This window comes from Lissotriton vulgaris, chromosome 12, assembly GCF_964263255.1.
Source record: "Lissotriton vulgaris chromosome 12, aLisVul1.2, whole genome shotgun sequence".
In the NCBI taxonomy this organism is placed as follows: domain Eukaryota; kingdom Metazoa; phylum Chordata; class Amphibia; order Caudata; family Salamandridae; genus Lissotriton; species Lissotriton vulgaris.
Window position 1 is genome coordinate 140,297,632 of NC_141700.1, and position 16,715 is coordinate 140,314,346.

Consider the following 16,715-nt stretch of genomic DNA (forward strand, 5'->3'; position numbering starts at 1 on the left):
TTGTGGAAACAGGAAACTACAGAAGCTACACAGAGCTACTAGAGCTCTGTTTGCGTTCTTTTTCAGCTGATGACTATAGAGAACAGGTAAGCAAGCGGTGCTTAATTTGAGCCGATAGTTTCTGGTGCTTGGCTCCAGCACTTAATTGTCAGCACTGGCACTTGTGACAGTCCGCCAGAAGGTGGCACTGTCTAGGTAATTTAGAGATGACCACAACTACAGTTCATTATTGATGCTACATTCATTAAAAATGACTATTACTTGCTGCCCAAGCCATTCGTACAGCTTTGGGAGCCTAAAATAGCCAGAATTGTCACTCTTGTAGGAGTGTGTTGGTTAGTAGTTGTGTTGTTACTATCATTGGCAGCATCGCAGGGGCAATATGTGTTACAAGCTGCAGTGACCTCCTGACAGGAGCCCTTGGCATTATTCATTTACAAATTAAGCACTGGGAGCAAGCGTGGTGGCATTGGGGAAATTCAAGCCCCGCCAGGAGTAGGAAGTGCTTTACCTGCTCTTCCTATCTGACGTCCATGAAAGTCTGCACAAGTACTTTTAAAGCTACCACCATAGCCATGCTGGAACTAAACTGTTCAACAATGTCCAACCTGATCTGACTACTTGATGGTTTTTTCAAGGAAAAAAAACTAAATCCCAGTGACATTTGTTCACTGAGGTTTCACATGATAGATGGGAAATTTGTTTTCGATACACTTACATAATTAGAAACCTTAGTAAACAAAGAATGATGGAAAAAGAAGTGTGAGATCTGCTATTTCCCAATGCAGGCTGGTCCACCTTCATGAGCCATTCCTATAAGAATGTTTCACAGAATAGAAGAGTTTGGTATTCTTGCTATGGATGTAATTAAAGCCTCTTTGTCTTCCAGGAAGGTTCCTGAGTCACGTTAATATGGCTTTATTATTACTTTACCCAAAAAAAGCCAATTTGGATCTTTGTTTGGTTTCTACTTATCTGCCCATTTCTTTGCCTCCTGCTGTACATAAAAGTATGGAAAACTGAGTCGCCACAGTTAACCCTCTTTTTTGGATCTAATTCTATTCTGGAAGAGCTGGGGTTCGGCCTAAAAGAAGCACAAAACTTGCACTTGTGGCCATGGCAGGTGATCTTCAGTTGGCATTGGGTGCTTGTACGTCATCAGTCTTGAGCTTCTTAAACCTACCCGTTGCCTTCAACGCAATTGACCATACTATTCTGCTATAGCATTTGAGGAAGACTGGTTTCATAGACACTGTCTTTAATCAGAGTCCTCTTTTCTTGAAGGTGGGTCACAACAAGTACAATACAGACAGCAGCTATCCCAGTCCATCCCTCCCAGGCGTGGAGTTTCTCAAGGCTTTTCTTTCTCTCCCTACCTATTCAATATTTTCATGGCCCCTCTTGAAGCTTTTCTTCATGTTTTTGTGCTTTGACATTTATGCAGATGCTGGTAATTCTCAGCTCATTTTTAGACTGAGTACTTCACCGTCTAATTCTCTGTGTAATTAAAAAAGTTTCTCTGCTCTTAGGTAATGGATGGGCAAGAGGTAGGTCAAACTGAAGGGACAGGAATAAAAAAGATATTTTGTGGTGGGTGCTGGTTCACTCCCTGTGGCCCAATGTCTGTGGCACCTGCCAGCTCACATCTGAAGCAGTGAAAAGTGTTGGTGTTACGATTGGGGTCACCCTTTAAATGACAAACAAGTACTGGCAATGCCAATCGGTCTCATTTTGCCAATGCTTGTTGATTTCCGGTATTGGTTTTGTCAGTGGTTGCTATTTTGCACACACATTGGCTAACAAAACACAGGCAGTCGGCCATCTTGGAGTGCTATTTTACATAGTTCCAAAATGGCCATCACTTTGCATGTAGGATTAAAATTGATGCCACCTTGGAAGTTCAGAAAAAACATTTAGCCAACTTAAAGAGTTGTTTTCAATAGTTCAAGGTGTACATGCAATGTGACAGCCTTGGAGGTATAGAAAGTATGGTTCGAAGATTGTTTTCAGGTTGCATACACAAGGAAAAGGGCTTGGAACTATTAAAGTAAACGTCTGAGATAAATCAACATTATCTTTTATTCTTTCAAGATGACAGTGAGGTTGATTCTAAACACAATGTGATGTATATCTTGGAAGTATAGAAGAAAAAATCAAGGTTGACGCAACAACTAGCATCCACCTCCTGCTCGAGTCCATCTCTCATGAAGGGAGTCTATGAGAGGGCCTTTAACTAATGTTAGAGCCCTTGGCAGGAAATTATAATGCTATATTTAAATAGTTAAATGTATGAACAGCTGATTGGAGATGAAGCAATGTGACTATATTTTTTATATGTATGATGCAGGCGAGACCTTAATGGATTTAGTTATTTCAAAATCTGCGTTCATGCGCTAAGCAACTGGCAGAAACACATAACTCCATGAGCACAATTTAGCTCTTGATCACAGTGTGAATTGAATAGACGCTTTGTACACGGATCCTGCCAGTTTCACCCATATTTTTGCAGTATTCAGTGTGCAAAATGTCTGCGCTTGTTTTCACTTGATCTTGAGCAGAGAAGAATTATACAACCATGAAACTGAACAAAATGCTTCTTCTTTAAATCGAATGAAATAGACCCCAAACCATGGACTAAAAAAGGACAAACTCGAAGTTAAATCAAACAAAATACATTTTTAAAAAATGGCAAACCTGTAATGATCCCTGAAGAGATGAAGGAAGCAAATGTGATAAGGAACATGATGAACAAAATTGTGATGTCAAGAATACACTCTTGTTCGTTGGCTCTCGTCTTCCATTTAAGGAGGAAAGTTGTCTTGTTCCGGTTGATGCTCTCCTCTGGATTATTTCCCCGACAGACCCACATCAAGTCCCTTAACGACCGAGTATTGGTAGCAGTTTAATCCCTCCGGATGCATGTTCGATCAGTTTGATGAGTAAGAGTTTCAGAGCTTGACAGTTCTTTCTGTTGAACATTGATGCTTTGTGTAAATCCTAATGGACGGCATTGTCAATCTGAGGTTGTCGGTCCTTTTTATTCCAGAAATAGGGGTCACATTTGGCTTTAACGTGTATTCTTTAAAGTAGTTTGCAAGTATATCTTGTTCAACCGAGAACCTGACTCTTTAACAACCTTGTGTTTTGATTATTTCATTCCAGCCAGGCCCTGCTGTGCTCTCATAGTGTTCCGCATAGCAGAGTGAAATGCAGCTTTGCAACACCAGCTTCAACCACATCTGTTAGCACGAAGTAGTTACAGAACAGCACCCGTGGATGGTTTATGCATAGCTTAATTATCTAAAAGATCAAGATTTGTTTTCTGAGAAAGCACTCTACAAAATCTCAAGCCAGAGAGACGAAACCAGTGACATTTCATTTTAGATATTTCAATATACCAGAATCATGGTAACATCATACCATACCCAGAAAAAATATATTGCAGAGTAAGTACAGATAGTTTGCTCCCTTGCCTCGGTTCCATCTGGAGTGAATCCAATGTTGTTTCCTCTTTGCAGGGTCTTCAGCTGGCACATAGGGGCTTATTTTGATGTCAGTGGGACCGGCCCCGGCAGGTCGTCGGTGGTGGTTCCACCGATAGACAGTCCTTCGGTTGAACCGCTGGATTACAATACCGCCAGTGGGATCACAAGACTCCGCTACCTCTACCTGGATCTCAGACCCCGGCGGGGCAGCGGTCAAAATCGTAGTCCCGAAAAGAGGCGGTGCGGCAGCAGGCACTACCGTCGGGATTATGATGTCCCTTTCTGACAGCCTTTTCATGGCGGTCCGACTGCCATAGGAAGGCTGTCGGAAACAAACTATGCGGGCAACCAAACAAGGCCCCCGTCCCTCGTGGGCCATTGCAAAGTAGCCCTGGTGCCTCCATACACATCCATGCACCGTGTACCGTACACCACAAGGTGCATGGCACACCGTGCATGGATGTTCACAAAGTGCAATGTTTACACTGCAACTTGTGCTGCTGCCCTTTTCCTCGGCTGCAGCGTAAGTCGCGATGTAAACATAGCACTTTCCGAACGCCTTCACGGCGGTCCCATCCAAATTCGTCTGTCGGACCACCGACTGCTTGTCGGGCGGTCTCCTGACCACCACGATAGCGATTGGCGGTCCGACCTCCGACATCGAAATAAGCCCCATAGTTTCCTGTTACCAGGAAGTTACTTATTTTTTTGCTAAACTGAATAAACCTATTTCAAAGTACTTCAATAAACAAACAGGCTTAAAGAAGGCCCAGCAAATAAGCCATATCTAATTTCTATGGCACTCATTAAGAGTGGTCGCCAATGAGATCCTTGAGATCCTTGGGAACATCTCAGATCTCTTTACTCTGGTACGAAGGTTTCACCTGCTGAAAACAGCTGACATCCCTATGTGAAAGTCCAGGAAGAAATTAATAACTAATGAGGGTATCAGACTTGGAATTGCAGAGATCCACTTGGTAATTCCTTATTTTGTAATGTAATGGCCTCAGGGTCTGGTACATAATGGTCTGGATATGTCGCTCTTATTCAGGGCCTGAGTATTCCTGTTCAACAGTATTTCCGTAAAGTAAACACCACCGGGTACGGTGGCTGTTCATTTCAAAATGGCTATTTTCAATTCATTGGCTATAACCAATATGGGAAGAAATCCCAGAACAATATTTTGCAAGACTATCTGTTAAGAGATGCCTTTATTCTGCTGCATATAGGTTTGTTGAGCTAATACAATGCCATATGAAAAGTTTCCTGGTCAGTGGTCCATTCACTCAGGAGGATAACGCGTTACACATCTAGTCATATCAACAGAGAAAAGAAACAGGCCTTTAGTGATCCAGAATAATTTAAACAATAATTTGAAAAGTTCTCAATCCCTAAGAAGATCAAACCTAACCTCACAGTGAGAATGGTAGTGACTACATCCGTCCAAAGAAACACTGCAAGGAAGACACATCCCTGAATAGAAGATAAGGAATCTCAAACTATTGGCTGGGTCTATAGACATTATGTCTATCCAATCTGACATAATGTGACTGAGAGTAGAGAGCAGAAAGGATTAGGGTTTCTATAAATCTCAAAATAAGCGTTTAGCAGCGAGATAGGATGATATGTATTGCTCTTCAGAGGGTCCTTGTCTTTAAAAAAAAGAAATATGGTTATTATGGCATTGCACCGGGAAGGGGGAGTACGAGCCATAGTAGGTATATCTTTATGTATGTCCAACAGCAATGGAGGAATTATGCTAGCCAAAATCTTGTAAATTCTGGCCTCGATATAGTCAGGATCTGGGGTCTTCCCAAGAGGTATATTAGCAATGGTGGTTATGACTTCTTCTTCTGTAAAGTCTGTGTCAAGTATTTTGTTACTCTTGATGTTCCAATTTAGTCAGCTCAATAGTCCTTTAAATAGTCATGAATGCCAGTCATTTTGCTACCCGCATCCTCTTGGTATAGTTCTGAGTAGTATCTTTCAAAGATTAAAAGAATTACAGAGCGCTGGGTACATTTCTTCATTTACATCCTTTATCAGGGTAATTATGGTTGTCTGAGTATCCAGCCAGCTTAGACATGCAAGTACTTTGCTGACTTTTCTCCTATTTCACAGATAAAAACTTGGGACTGAAAAACTCTTTTATTATGTCGGGCAGGTATTAGTGCAGAAATATGTCCTTGAAACCCCATTATTTGTACATACGTTCCTTGTGCTGAATAAGATCGAGAAATTATCTTAGCTGTGGATACATCTATTAAACTGTCTTCTTGCTCATTCCTCTTCTTCCCTGACCGTTTTTAGTACCTGCGTAATAAATGATTGTGATATGCCTCTAATATAGGCTTTCATAGTGTTCCACACTACAGGTGGGTGGGCTGATCCTTGATTAATTGAGACAAATTCCTGAATTTGTGTTCTTTGATATTGGATATAGTCAGGATTTTCATTTAGGAACATAGCAGGGGCGCTGTTTCATGCTAGCAATGTTTTTAGATTCCCATATTAATGTAATGGCAGCATGATCAGAGTGTAGAAGATCCTGATCTTAAGTTTGGCAGGAGGAGGCAATTAGTTTGCTGATTCAGCATACATCTATTCGAGAATATTGTTTGTGGTGTTTGTAGAAAAATGTGTGTCCTTGAACATTAGGATTGCTATTCCTCAAAGCATCGACCAGATTCATCATTTTACATCATATTAAAAATACTAGCTCTGGGTCCCCTCATGTGACCGGTATATGTGTTATTCGTAGTGTCAATGGTTAATTTTATATATCACATTAACAATAAAACAGAGGGCGAACTGGCCTGTAGGGCAATCAAGCAGTGTGGAAGGGCTGGTCTGACAGGTCAGTGTGGGCCAGTTTTTTGGCTGGTTGTGGGCCTATTTTAGATCTGCTGGGCCGGTTTTTACTGTTGATAACTCCAATCAATCTTTCCATCTGCTTCTGATATATTGATCGACTATTAGCTGTCTGTTCATATTAATACAGTAAACAAACCATGTTTCTTTAACAGTCAGTTGATTGACTTAATTTTTTCTTTTCTCCCAGACATAAGCACTATGCCATTGGACCAATATTAATTAATGCCTTGGTTACTCCAATTCTATGTATTTCTGCTTTTCTTAGATACTCGCAGGAAAACATAACAAGGACATTTAACTCTCCATCAAATACAGACTAGCATTTAATATAAAAATTGTTAATAAATATGTTCACAGCAGCTCACATTTACCACAGGCAGCTATTAATCAATATAAACTGTGCATCACTTGCCTGCTCTGCTACTCATCGCATTCCCATTGTCGCCAATGCAGAATTTGTAGACAGAGACAATGGGGTGTGCGGTCCAAATTGTTGCTGAATAACTTAGGAGTGACACTTATGAATTACTTACCTCACAATCCCAGGAACTGATTGACTTAAAATTAGTCAATAAAAACCTCAAACCACTACTCCTCAGAGCATATAACAACTGTTAACATGTCCACAAACCCTCTATATCAAAGCCTCTCAAGCCTTCATATTATTATTGGGCATTGTCCAAAGTTGTCTCCTGGTTATTTGTTCCAGCCCACACTTGGTCGCCATCTTGATTCTTGAGGGGTTTGAAGCAGCCCTTGGAGGCACTCCCTAAATAAAGCATTACATCAGTACAATATTGTGCTCCCTCTTCTACAACCATCTTGTGTCCCACTGCCACTTCTTTCTTACTCTATCCAGGTATTTGGTGATGAAGTAGCTCTGCAGGCAGGTCACTTTGCAATGTGAACTGTTATGGTGTAACAATCTTTCAAATGCGGAACTCACAAACACTTTGGCAGTGTACATATAACAATATAATGCTGCTAAGAATATTGTCTTGCTGATTCCTCTGCAGCCATTAACTTCCTTCGGCTGTGCTGTGTTGTCTATAAAAGATCCCAACTGTACCTTAGTTCTTTTACATTCCACGAAAGAACCTTCTTACCATTGACCTGAATTTACCTCCACTATTGACTCTGTTATGCTTGGACAGAAAACATCTGTATGGCACGTGCTTCCCATGGTGTTTCTTGACACGCTCCTAGCTGTCTAGAGAATTAAAGAGAAATTAAATCTGTCCTTTACAGTAGCAATAATTTAAAGAGGGGTGATTTGATTGTAGAATAACATCAGAGGAAGAGGATCTCTTTTGATATTGTCCGTAGGGTGTTCCAGTATCCAGGACCTCACATCTTGTCATTGTGAGTACATTTTTTGAACTCTGGTGAAACCGTCTACAGTAGGCCAGGGATGCATTTTTTATGTCATGTTACCTGATCTTTATAAATTAAAGGTCCATATTTTTAATATCTTTTGAAACTGCATTTGAGATCTAACCCGGTGATGTGGCAGTGAAGAGTTCGAGATTTTGGCGGCACCACAGTAAAAGCTGACCCTGCCATGCTCACAGTGTTTACACAGGAGACTGACAGATGATTCTACCCAGTATATCTCAGTGCTCCAGCTGGGAAGTAACCACAAAAGTCTGATCATGTTTCCTTAGGCGACCAGAAAGTCGGGTGCAGCACTCTGCATAACATGGCAATTTCTGAGTGAGGTCTACCAATGAAGAAACAAGACTCAGAATGACCATTCCATCCGTCACATGTAAGGCACTGAGGTATGCGATGTGAGATGCGATTACCACATCGAAGAACCTCAGGCCTCAGAGTTCTTGATCCTGGCACCTTTCACTAACTAGCACAACAACTCCTTATGCTCACTGAAACCACTCAAGTTGATTCAAAGCAAGCAGGCAACAAACACTCACTGATACCAGGCACCACTCAACTTGACTCCCTTTCTGGGTCTTAAGTGTTTTACACTGGTATGTCACTACTGTACACCCGTTGTTCACCATGATCACAATGATGACAGTGTATGATGTGTCTTTACTACCAGCATAAGTGCGCCTTACTTGAGGGAGCACATTTCATCTCCATATGCGCAGTTCATGTGCCCAACTATATTTCAATGATTAGTTAATTTGTATTCATTCTCATTATACTGGAAATATCCCTATATATAAGAGGGTAAGTATTGTTCTTTTATGGGTTCAGTAAAGCCAACGTATGCCCATTTTAAAGTTCAATGTAATACGTATTAATAAATGTTTCTCTTTTTTCCTTCTCAGACAGTTATACAGCAAAGACCTCGGTGGAGCTTGTGGCCGCCACACCCAAGCAGAATGCGCTGCGCAGTCCTGTCCCCCTGGCCTGTGTGGTCAGGGCTGTTTCCGGACCAGTCTGGGTGTCCTGGAACATCTCTGGGAGCTCAGTTGAAGGGCAGATGAGTTTGACCAGAGACGTAAATGGGGACTTCACCTTTATAAGTCATATCTCCATCTCCCCGGACAACTGGGCCAGAGGAGCGGTGTCCTGTAATGTCCAGTTCAATTCATCTCAGAGCGTGGTGACGAGAATTGCAGCGTATAGAGGTAGATTTTATATCCTTATTCATGAAAAAGATCTGATGTAATTTCCAGAAATGTGTGTAGTGTGTAGTGCTCCAGAGGAAAAAAGTTGCTGATGACTTAGTTGATATTAACTGATTACCACAGATGTGTTAATTAACTGGAGCCCTTGAAGGTCAAACATGGGATGTTGCTTCTCTCATATTCTGATGCTAAACTAGGAACCTTCTCAAGAACTCAGGACCCATGCCCAGAGATCATCCATTCACCCTACAACTTGATGCTCACTCTGTTTTTTACTCCTTGTTTGTAATTTGCTAATGTCGCTTTTACCTGTTGTAATGCTGAATGTTTAAAGCAGTGTTTCTTAACCTTTTCACTTCTGGGGATCCCCACTCATTACTGGAGCCCTTGAACCCCACTCAATCATTATAGGTATCCGTGGATCCTTACTGAGTCATTACTGGGAAACAGGAACCTCGGTTTATGCAATTTGGATGATTTGAACATCAAAACAATACACAAAAATACAGAAACAAGCATTCATCAAACAAATAGATAAATACACAAATTATGAAATATTTTATTGCATTCACAAAGATAAACAATCGAAATTTTAATTTTAATGGGACGGTGGGGGTTTTTCTAAATTCAACTGAGGCCACTCATTGTCCTTAAGATATTCTGTTTGTTGCATTTGCACTGCTCCTGCAAATCAATCTGAGGATACCAACATCATTTTTCGCCTCCAATTGGAAAATCCTTCCCATTTTCTTAACATTTTAAAATTTTCAACTTGACCTTTTGCTTCTTCATTTACATATACTTTATTAGTTTGTTAAAATTGAGTTTTCTAAGCAGTTGCAGACCTCTTGAGTAGCCGTTGTGACCCCCAGGGGTCCCCAGACCACAGGTTAAGAACTACTGGTTTAGAGTATCCTAACACTGAAGCTGCTATATGCTGCCATGTTTGTGCTACCTAAAGGCCTTGAGCAACATTGTAAACTGTTTTCCATGCGTAATACCGAAAGATCTTGTGGAATGTTTGTATTTTACATGTACCAAGCGTGGTAGGTGGTCGATGTAAACACTGTATTTCATGTACAAAAGAAGACAATATAGTACATCATTATATTGCATGTTCAGTTTCTAGTGCCAAGAGGTGAAATTGGCTCGCCCACAGCAGGCAGCCTCTGCACACATCCAGTTTTACAGTTCCAACAAAACATTTTTTGTTTGCACGCAAAAAAACACATCAGTAAACATTAGAACTGCAGGTAAAAGTGCAGAACAAGCAAAAGCCAATAATTTTGATTTTTGCACGACTACACATGGGTAAAATAAATCCACCCAGCCCTATCAACATAACCCCGCTAATCCGTCAGGAACTTCGGAGGTGACTGAGTCATTCATTTGCACATTGAGGAAAATTTGAAAATAACATATTTTCTTTATCCTTCCCAGGTCTCTCTGAAGCTGATTTCAGTCAATGCACTGCTCCCCTGGTGTCTGGGATCCTCATCTTGCTGCTGACTTTGGCAGTTACCTTCTACAGGCTTCACCACACTTCAGATAAAGGTAATGGACCCCGCCCTCACCAGCACCACCGCAGCAAACAGCGATTGTTAACCCCAATGATGGTACCTACTTACTAGTTTTCTATGTATATCATCACAATCCATACAAGACCTTGAGACAAATCAGCCCTACATAGTTAACTTCCAATGTTTAGTCTTCTCTAGCTTCTTTAAGCTAGATTTGAAATTGACAAGTATATTGAAATAAAAAATACAGCAGTCCCATGCAGCGTACATTTGTAGTCTCTTTATCCCCAAATACCTCTTTGCTGTATTTAAAACTTTGACATTTTGTTTGGGGATTTTTAGATAGTAGTGAAATCTTAGGGGACTCTCTTCGGGTCTTATTATGAATGCCCTGGGAATACTCCAATTAATTCCAGTTAGTTAGTTACCAATACCAGGGCTAACAGTAAACATGAAGGGTGCAGGTACTACAAAATTGCAAAGCTGGGTTACCAGGTAAATCAGACCCAGAATTGCCAGTTCCCACTGCAATTCCTCACCTTGCTCCAGAGTTTCATCCAGAAATGTTGTTTAATTTCAGCAGTCAAAATCTCTGGGTGAATTAAAACAGATCTGCAGTGTTCTCTCACATCTCATCCTTTTGCAGGTGTAAATAACAGCTGTTACTCGTCCCATCAGAATAAAAATGGGCCTAGTAATAAGGCCCTTTCCGGGTATTGAGGCCTTTTACTTAAAAATAGTAACACAGGCCTTACTGGTGTCCCGGCTTGACTAATACAACGTGCTCTACTTAGCGATTTCTAAAGGCAGACTGGCAATGCTTCAAAGAGTACAAAATGCAGCAGCCCGGAGGCCATTAAGATTTCCGAAATGGATCACCATTAACTCGGGTCTGGCTGAACTTCACTGGCTTCCTATTAAACACGGAATCTCATTTAGAGCTCTGTGTTTTACGCACAGGATAATGAATCAGAGGGGGGCTAGCTATCTTTTCCCCTTGATCAATGCTTACACCCCTTCTAGAGTACTTAGATCTGGGGAAGCAATTCTGGCAGTGATTCCCAGAGTGCGTTGTCCTTTGGTCTCTGTGCAGCCAAGCTTTGGAACTCAATGCCACTCAACCCAAGACTTGAACCTTCTGAGGCAAGTATCCATAAAAACCTGAAGACCTTGCTCTTTAGACAGAGTTAGAAGGAGCATTGGCCTACCTGCATCTGACTATATCTGACCCTGATACAGCGACGGCCCGTGGAGGGAGTTACGGTGGGGCAGGAGGGCGGGGAGGGGGAGGGGCAGGGTGGAGGTTGCTAAAAACCGGCATATGGATAATTGCAGGTAAGTAAACAATTTAATTAATAAAACGAATTTCGTAGTGCGCCTTACATCGCAAAATGCAATGCAGTGCGAGCTACGAAATTCGTTTTATTAATTAAATTGTTTACTTACCTGCAATTATCCATATGCCGGTTTTTAGCAACCTCCGCCCTGCCCCTCCCCCTCCCCACCCTCCTGCCCCGCCGTAACTCCCTCCACGGGCCGTCGCTGCCCTGATACGTGGCTACTGCTTAGAACGGGGACACTCAGTCGGAGTAACCAGGCGTTCTATAAATTCTAAATTCATTCAATTCATTCATTCATTTTACTGCAAAAGGCTTATGCCAAGCACATAGGGCCATTGACTTTATCCTGTGTTCAGTGAAAAAACAAGTAGTAAAAATGGTCTAATTTGCTGCCTCCTCACCTTATGCTTCTCTAACCTTCATAATTTAGGGACCTATTACGATGTCCGTCAGATGAGCGTTGGACCAACATCTTAACAGAAACGGGACTTCCCTACAAGGAGTCGGTGGTCCCTCTTCCATTATTACGATGCAACCGTCTTAACGGTGGCCGGAAAGTGTATCTTTTCTATTGCAGTTTGTGCTACTAGCTGTCGGAAACTGGCATCACCCAGACGGTGCTGCATGAGCAGGCACTGCCGCTATTCAGGGGCTGTCTGTCCGGCCGACGCCCCAATGGGATCTCGAATCCTGTTAGAGGTGGCAATCTTTCCCCCAGGCTGCAGCGGAATGACCGACTGCATTGCAATGTGGAGGTCAGACCGCTTAGTCCAATTGTCGGATGGACCGACAGCCTGTTGGTGGTGATCCGCCTGACATCGAAATGGGCCCTTAATTGTTTACAGCCTTTGTCAAGTATAATGATTGGTGAAAGTACTGTGACTACAAAAATATTGTGGACAAAAATATTGGAGGCAAGTGTACCATTTAAAATCTTTTTTTAACAATAATATCAAATTTTAAAATATTTTTGACAGTAATATCATTTTTATGATGTTATTTTATTGCATTTTGGTATTCTTTTATTTTATTCATTATTTTAATTTTAATTTTATTTTAATTATTTTGAATATAATATCTTAATGTATAATAATTCTTTGATTTCTTGGGTTTATTAGTGGATTGAGTGGATACTTTTAAATTTTCTATTACTTAATGTTAATTGATTAATATGTTAATTGTTTATTTGTAATCATTCATTTGTTTACATGTTTAATGCATAATTTAATCATATAATCATTTTACTTTCAGGTAATGGATTTTTGGATGGATTCAGTGGGAAGTCTTGCAAAAACAACATAGTTAAATTGATGTTAAATGAAAATTACCTTTTAATTAATATTGCTATAAAAATATATGTTTATATGCTTTTAGTCCATTATTTTATTATTTTTAAGGGTTGTGGGATGTATTAAGGTTTGTGTGTGTAGTGTTATTATAAGTATATAGACATTTTGTCACATTTTAATATCTCACATTTTTATTTATTTCTTTATATGATTTCTATTTTTTAAATGATTTTTTATTTTAGAATGTGGGGTTTATTTGAGCTTTAGGTTGATAGTCTTTTGGTTAAAAATACCTTTAAATTTACATGAAAGGCTTAATCTACTAATTATGTAAATTTTAAACTTTCTCCAATATTGTTCTGATTAGAGTTGCATTAGTAAATGTTTCCCACCTAAATTGATCCTAAAGTATGTGCCTGTTCCATGTTTGTTAGATGTGCTATTATAGTAAAACTGACGATCACCTATGCCGGATGTATGCACTGTCACCAATGTTTATCGGACTGAAATTAGAACAGTAAATATGTCCACTGCCACCACACAATGCATGCATTTTATGCAATTTCTCCAGAGTATGTGAGATTCCAGTTAGAATAATGTATTAGAGTTATTTTATGTGTTTATTTTATGATTTTGGATTTGAATGGGGTCAATACATGTTATTTAATCTTGGAGTTTTTAAAGATATTTTTAGCATATTTAATTTAAAGCACATATTTGTAACATTATTTTATATATTTCAATTCTTTTTCCATTGTGTTTTGTTTTTTAATTATTTTCTATGTTTTGTTTTTAGTTTAAAAAAATATATTTTGTGTTAAATAATTTCAATTATTCCAAATTGTTTAATAAATGTAAAATAGGAGGAGCTTCGCGGGCAACCAAGATGGCCGCGTAAGCTCGGCGCTCCGAAGACCCTCCGATCCTCCGTATTGATCCTGCCAACTATCCTGTCCCACGACGGTGGGAATCAGTTGCGGTGTTGATGCTGACGCGGCGCCTGGTCTCAGATTGAAGATCCGAGCTTCCTGGACCGAGTTACACCGTCGTAAAGCCTGGTGACGATGACGCCATAGCTGCCTGGCATTGTTGGGGCGGTTACGGAGCCCCTGTGCAGTGGCACTTCGAGTGGGACTAATTGAATTGCTAGGTCCGGCGGCCCTGCTGACTTCCCTGGAGGCTTGCTGTTCTCTGGGGACGGTGGAGGGACTTGTTGGCTTTGATCGAGTGGAGGTGGTGTTATTGCCTTGCCCCCTCTTGGATCGTACGATTCCCGTCGCCCAACATGGCGGGCAGAGGAGATCCAGACAAAGGGAAGCCCCCGAGGGTCAGCAGGAAACCCCTCCACTCGCAGTCCACCATCCCTGAACGATTCTCTCACTCCAGAGGTTCGCCGGGTGCATCGGGTCATACCAAGGACCCGCAGCGGGACGTGTCCCCAGAAGATACCGAACCCACCCTCCGTGATGTGATGGGAGCCATTGCTGGCGTGAAGGCCGAGATGCACAGCCAACACGAAGCGCTGTCTGTTAAGGTTGATACCCTCAAGATCGAGCTTAACCTCATCAGGGCCGACCTCGGGAAAACAAACAACAGGGTCAAGTCACTCGACATTAAGACGTCGAGCCTGACTTCTGATGTGTCGGACGTGCAGACCGAGGTACGGGACTTGAAGGCCGCTAATGTGATGCTTGCGCGCCGGCTTGATGATTTTGAGGGAGGGGCACGGCGCCAGAACGTCTATATTACAGGTGTGCCGGAGGGTGCGGAGGAGGATGCTGCAGACTTGTTTGTGGAGGATCTGGTGGTGAAGCACTTGGCGCCTGGAGGCCTGAGTAAATTCTTTTCGGTCGAGAGAGCTCACAGACTGCCTGGTGGCCAACCAAAGTTAGGTGCGTCCCCGCGCCCCATCATTGCCAGACTGTTCAACTACAGGGACCGAGACGCAATCCTACAAGCGTCGAGAAGTGGCGGCCCGCTGCGGTTTCAGAATGCGGACATTAATTTCTTCCCCGATTTCACTCAGGCTGTCCAGAAACGTCGCCAAAGTTTTATGGGTGTGAAATGAAGACTGAGGGAGATGGGGTTGAGATACTCCATGCTTCACCCAGCGAAACTGCGAATAGAACATGGTGATCGGACGCTGTTCTTCGATTTGCCGGATGCGGCAGGGGACTGGTTGGACACTTTGCCTCAGCGTCGGACTACTCCGGAGGATCTGTCGGAAGGGGCGTCGGGAGTCCAGGTTCCCAGGAATAAACTTTAAAATGTTGGCCTTCTTTCTGCGAAGGGTTCTGCAGACGGCATCATTCATTGACTTTTGTTTCCTTTTTTATTTTTATTTTTCCTGTTTTCTCAACTTTGGAGGGTAACGGGGGGTGATAGGATGTCTCCTTTCTCCTCTGGGGGCTTTTTGTAGGTTAGTTCATAAGGGGCGACAGGCACACTGCTAGTTGGGGTGGCTTTTAGTCTAATGCAGGGGTGCAGGGGGGGGTCAGTTGGGTTCTGTGTTCTTCTTTATCTCTTCTTCTCCTACTTTTCTCATGGCGAGGGAACTACTGTCTTGAATACACCGTTTCGGTGGCTGCTTTCTGGGGGGGATGGCTGGGACCGGGCACCTTTGACGATGGGGGGTAAGACCTTGAATGTACTCAGTTGGAAGGTGAATGGGTTGGGGGATCGTATTAAACGTGGTGTTGTGATGCAAATGTTTAAACGTTGTGTTCTGGATATTGTTCTCCTGCAAGAAACTCATCTCGTTGGTAATACTTGTAAGGCTCTGAATAGAAAGGGGTTCAAAATGGTGGCCCATTCCGGGTTCTCTACGGGATCCCGAGGGGTGGGGATAATGATGCGCATGTCTCTTCCCCTGGAGGTGGAGTCCACAGTGGTTGATGATAGGGGCCGCTATGTTGCCGTGGTGAGCAGATGGGAGGGACGTACCCTGGTTTTGGTTTCTGTTTATGTCCTCCCGGGGTTGCAAGCGGCTACCTTCCAGGATCTTGGAGGCGCCATTTTGGGTCTCCCGGAGGGGCTATTAATACTGGGTGGGGACTTTAACTCTGTGGTTTCGGGCACGTTGGATCGTTTTTCGTCCAGAGATCTACGCAGCGCACAATCATGGCTCCCGGACTTCATGAGCACCATGGGCCTCATTGATTGTTGGCGACTTTTACATCCCGCCAAACGACAGTACACTTTCCATTCGGAGGCTCACGGTAGTCCCTCCCGAATTGATTACATCCTGACACCCGCGGCTCAGGCACAGACCGTCTCTGGGGCTCGCCTCATGGCCAGGGGTATATCGGACCACTCTCCAGTTTGGGTGTCCTTTGACTTTGGCATCGCGGCGGCGACTAGGGTGGCGCCGGTCAATCCCTGGTATTTCCGCAACCCCAAGACTCGTGACCTCCTTGCTAAAGCTATCGATCTGTATTTTACAGTAAATACTGGTACGGTAACGTCGGCCCTTTCCCTCTGGGAGGCCTTTAAGACTGGCCTTAGAGGAGAGGCTTTCTCCTTGATAGCCGAGGTGCGCAGACGACGGGATGAAGACATGGTACGGTTGGAGTCGGATATTGCAGACCTGAACTCCCAATTAGCGCTGAGA

The 16,715-nt window shown here is 42.5% G+C and overlaps 1 protein-coding gene across 1 annotated transcript in view; it reads left to right on the top strand.

Moving 5' to 3' along the window:
- LOC147673684 (uncharacterized) overlaps window positions 1–16,715 on the top strand; it is a 47,496-nt gene that overhangs the window by 10,983 nt on the left and 19,798 nt on the right. The window contains exons 3-4 of the mRNA XM_086946402.1: window positions 8,654–8,956; window positions 10,397–10,510. Coding sequence (XP_086802528.1) covers window positions 8,654–8,956; window positions 10,397–10,510 — 417 coding nt within the window. The remainder of the gene's footprint in view (window positions 1–8,653; window positions 8,957–10,396; window positions 10,511–16,715) is intronic.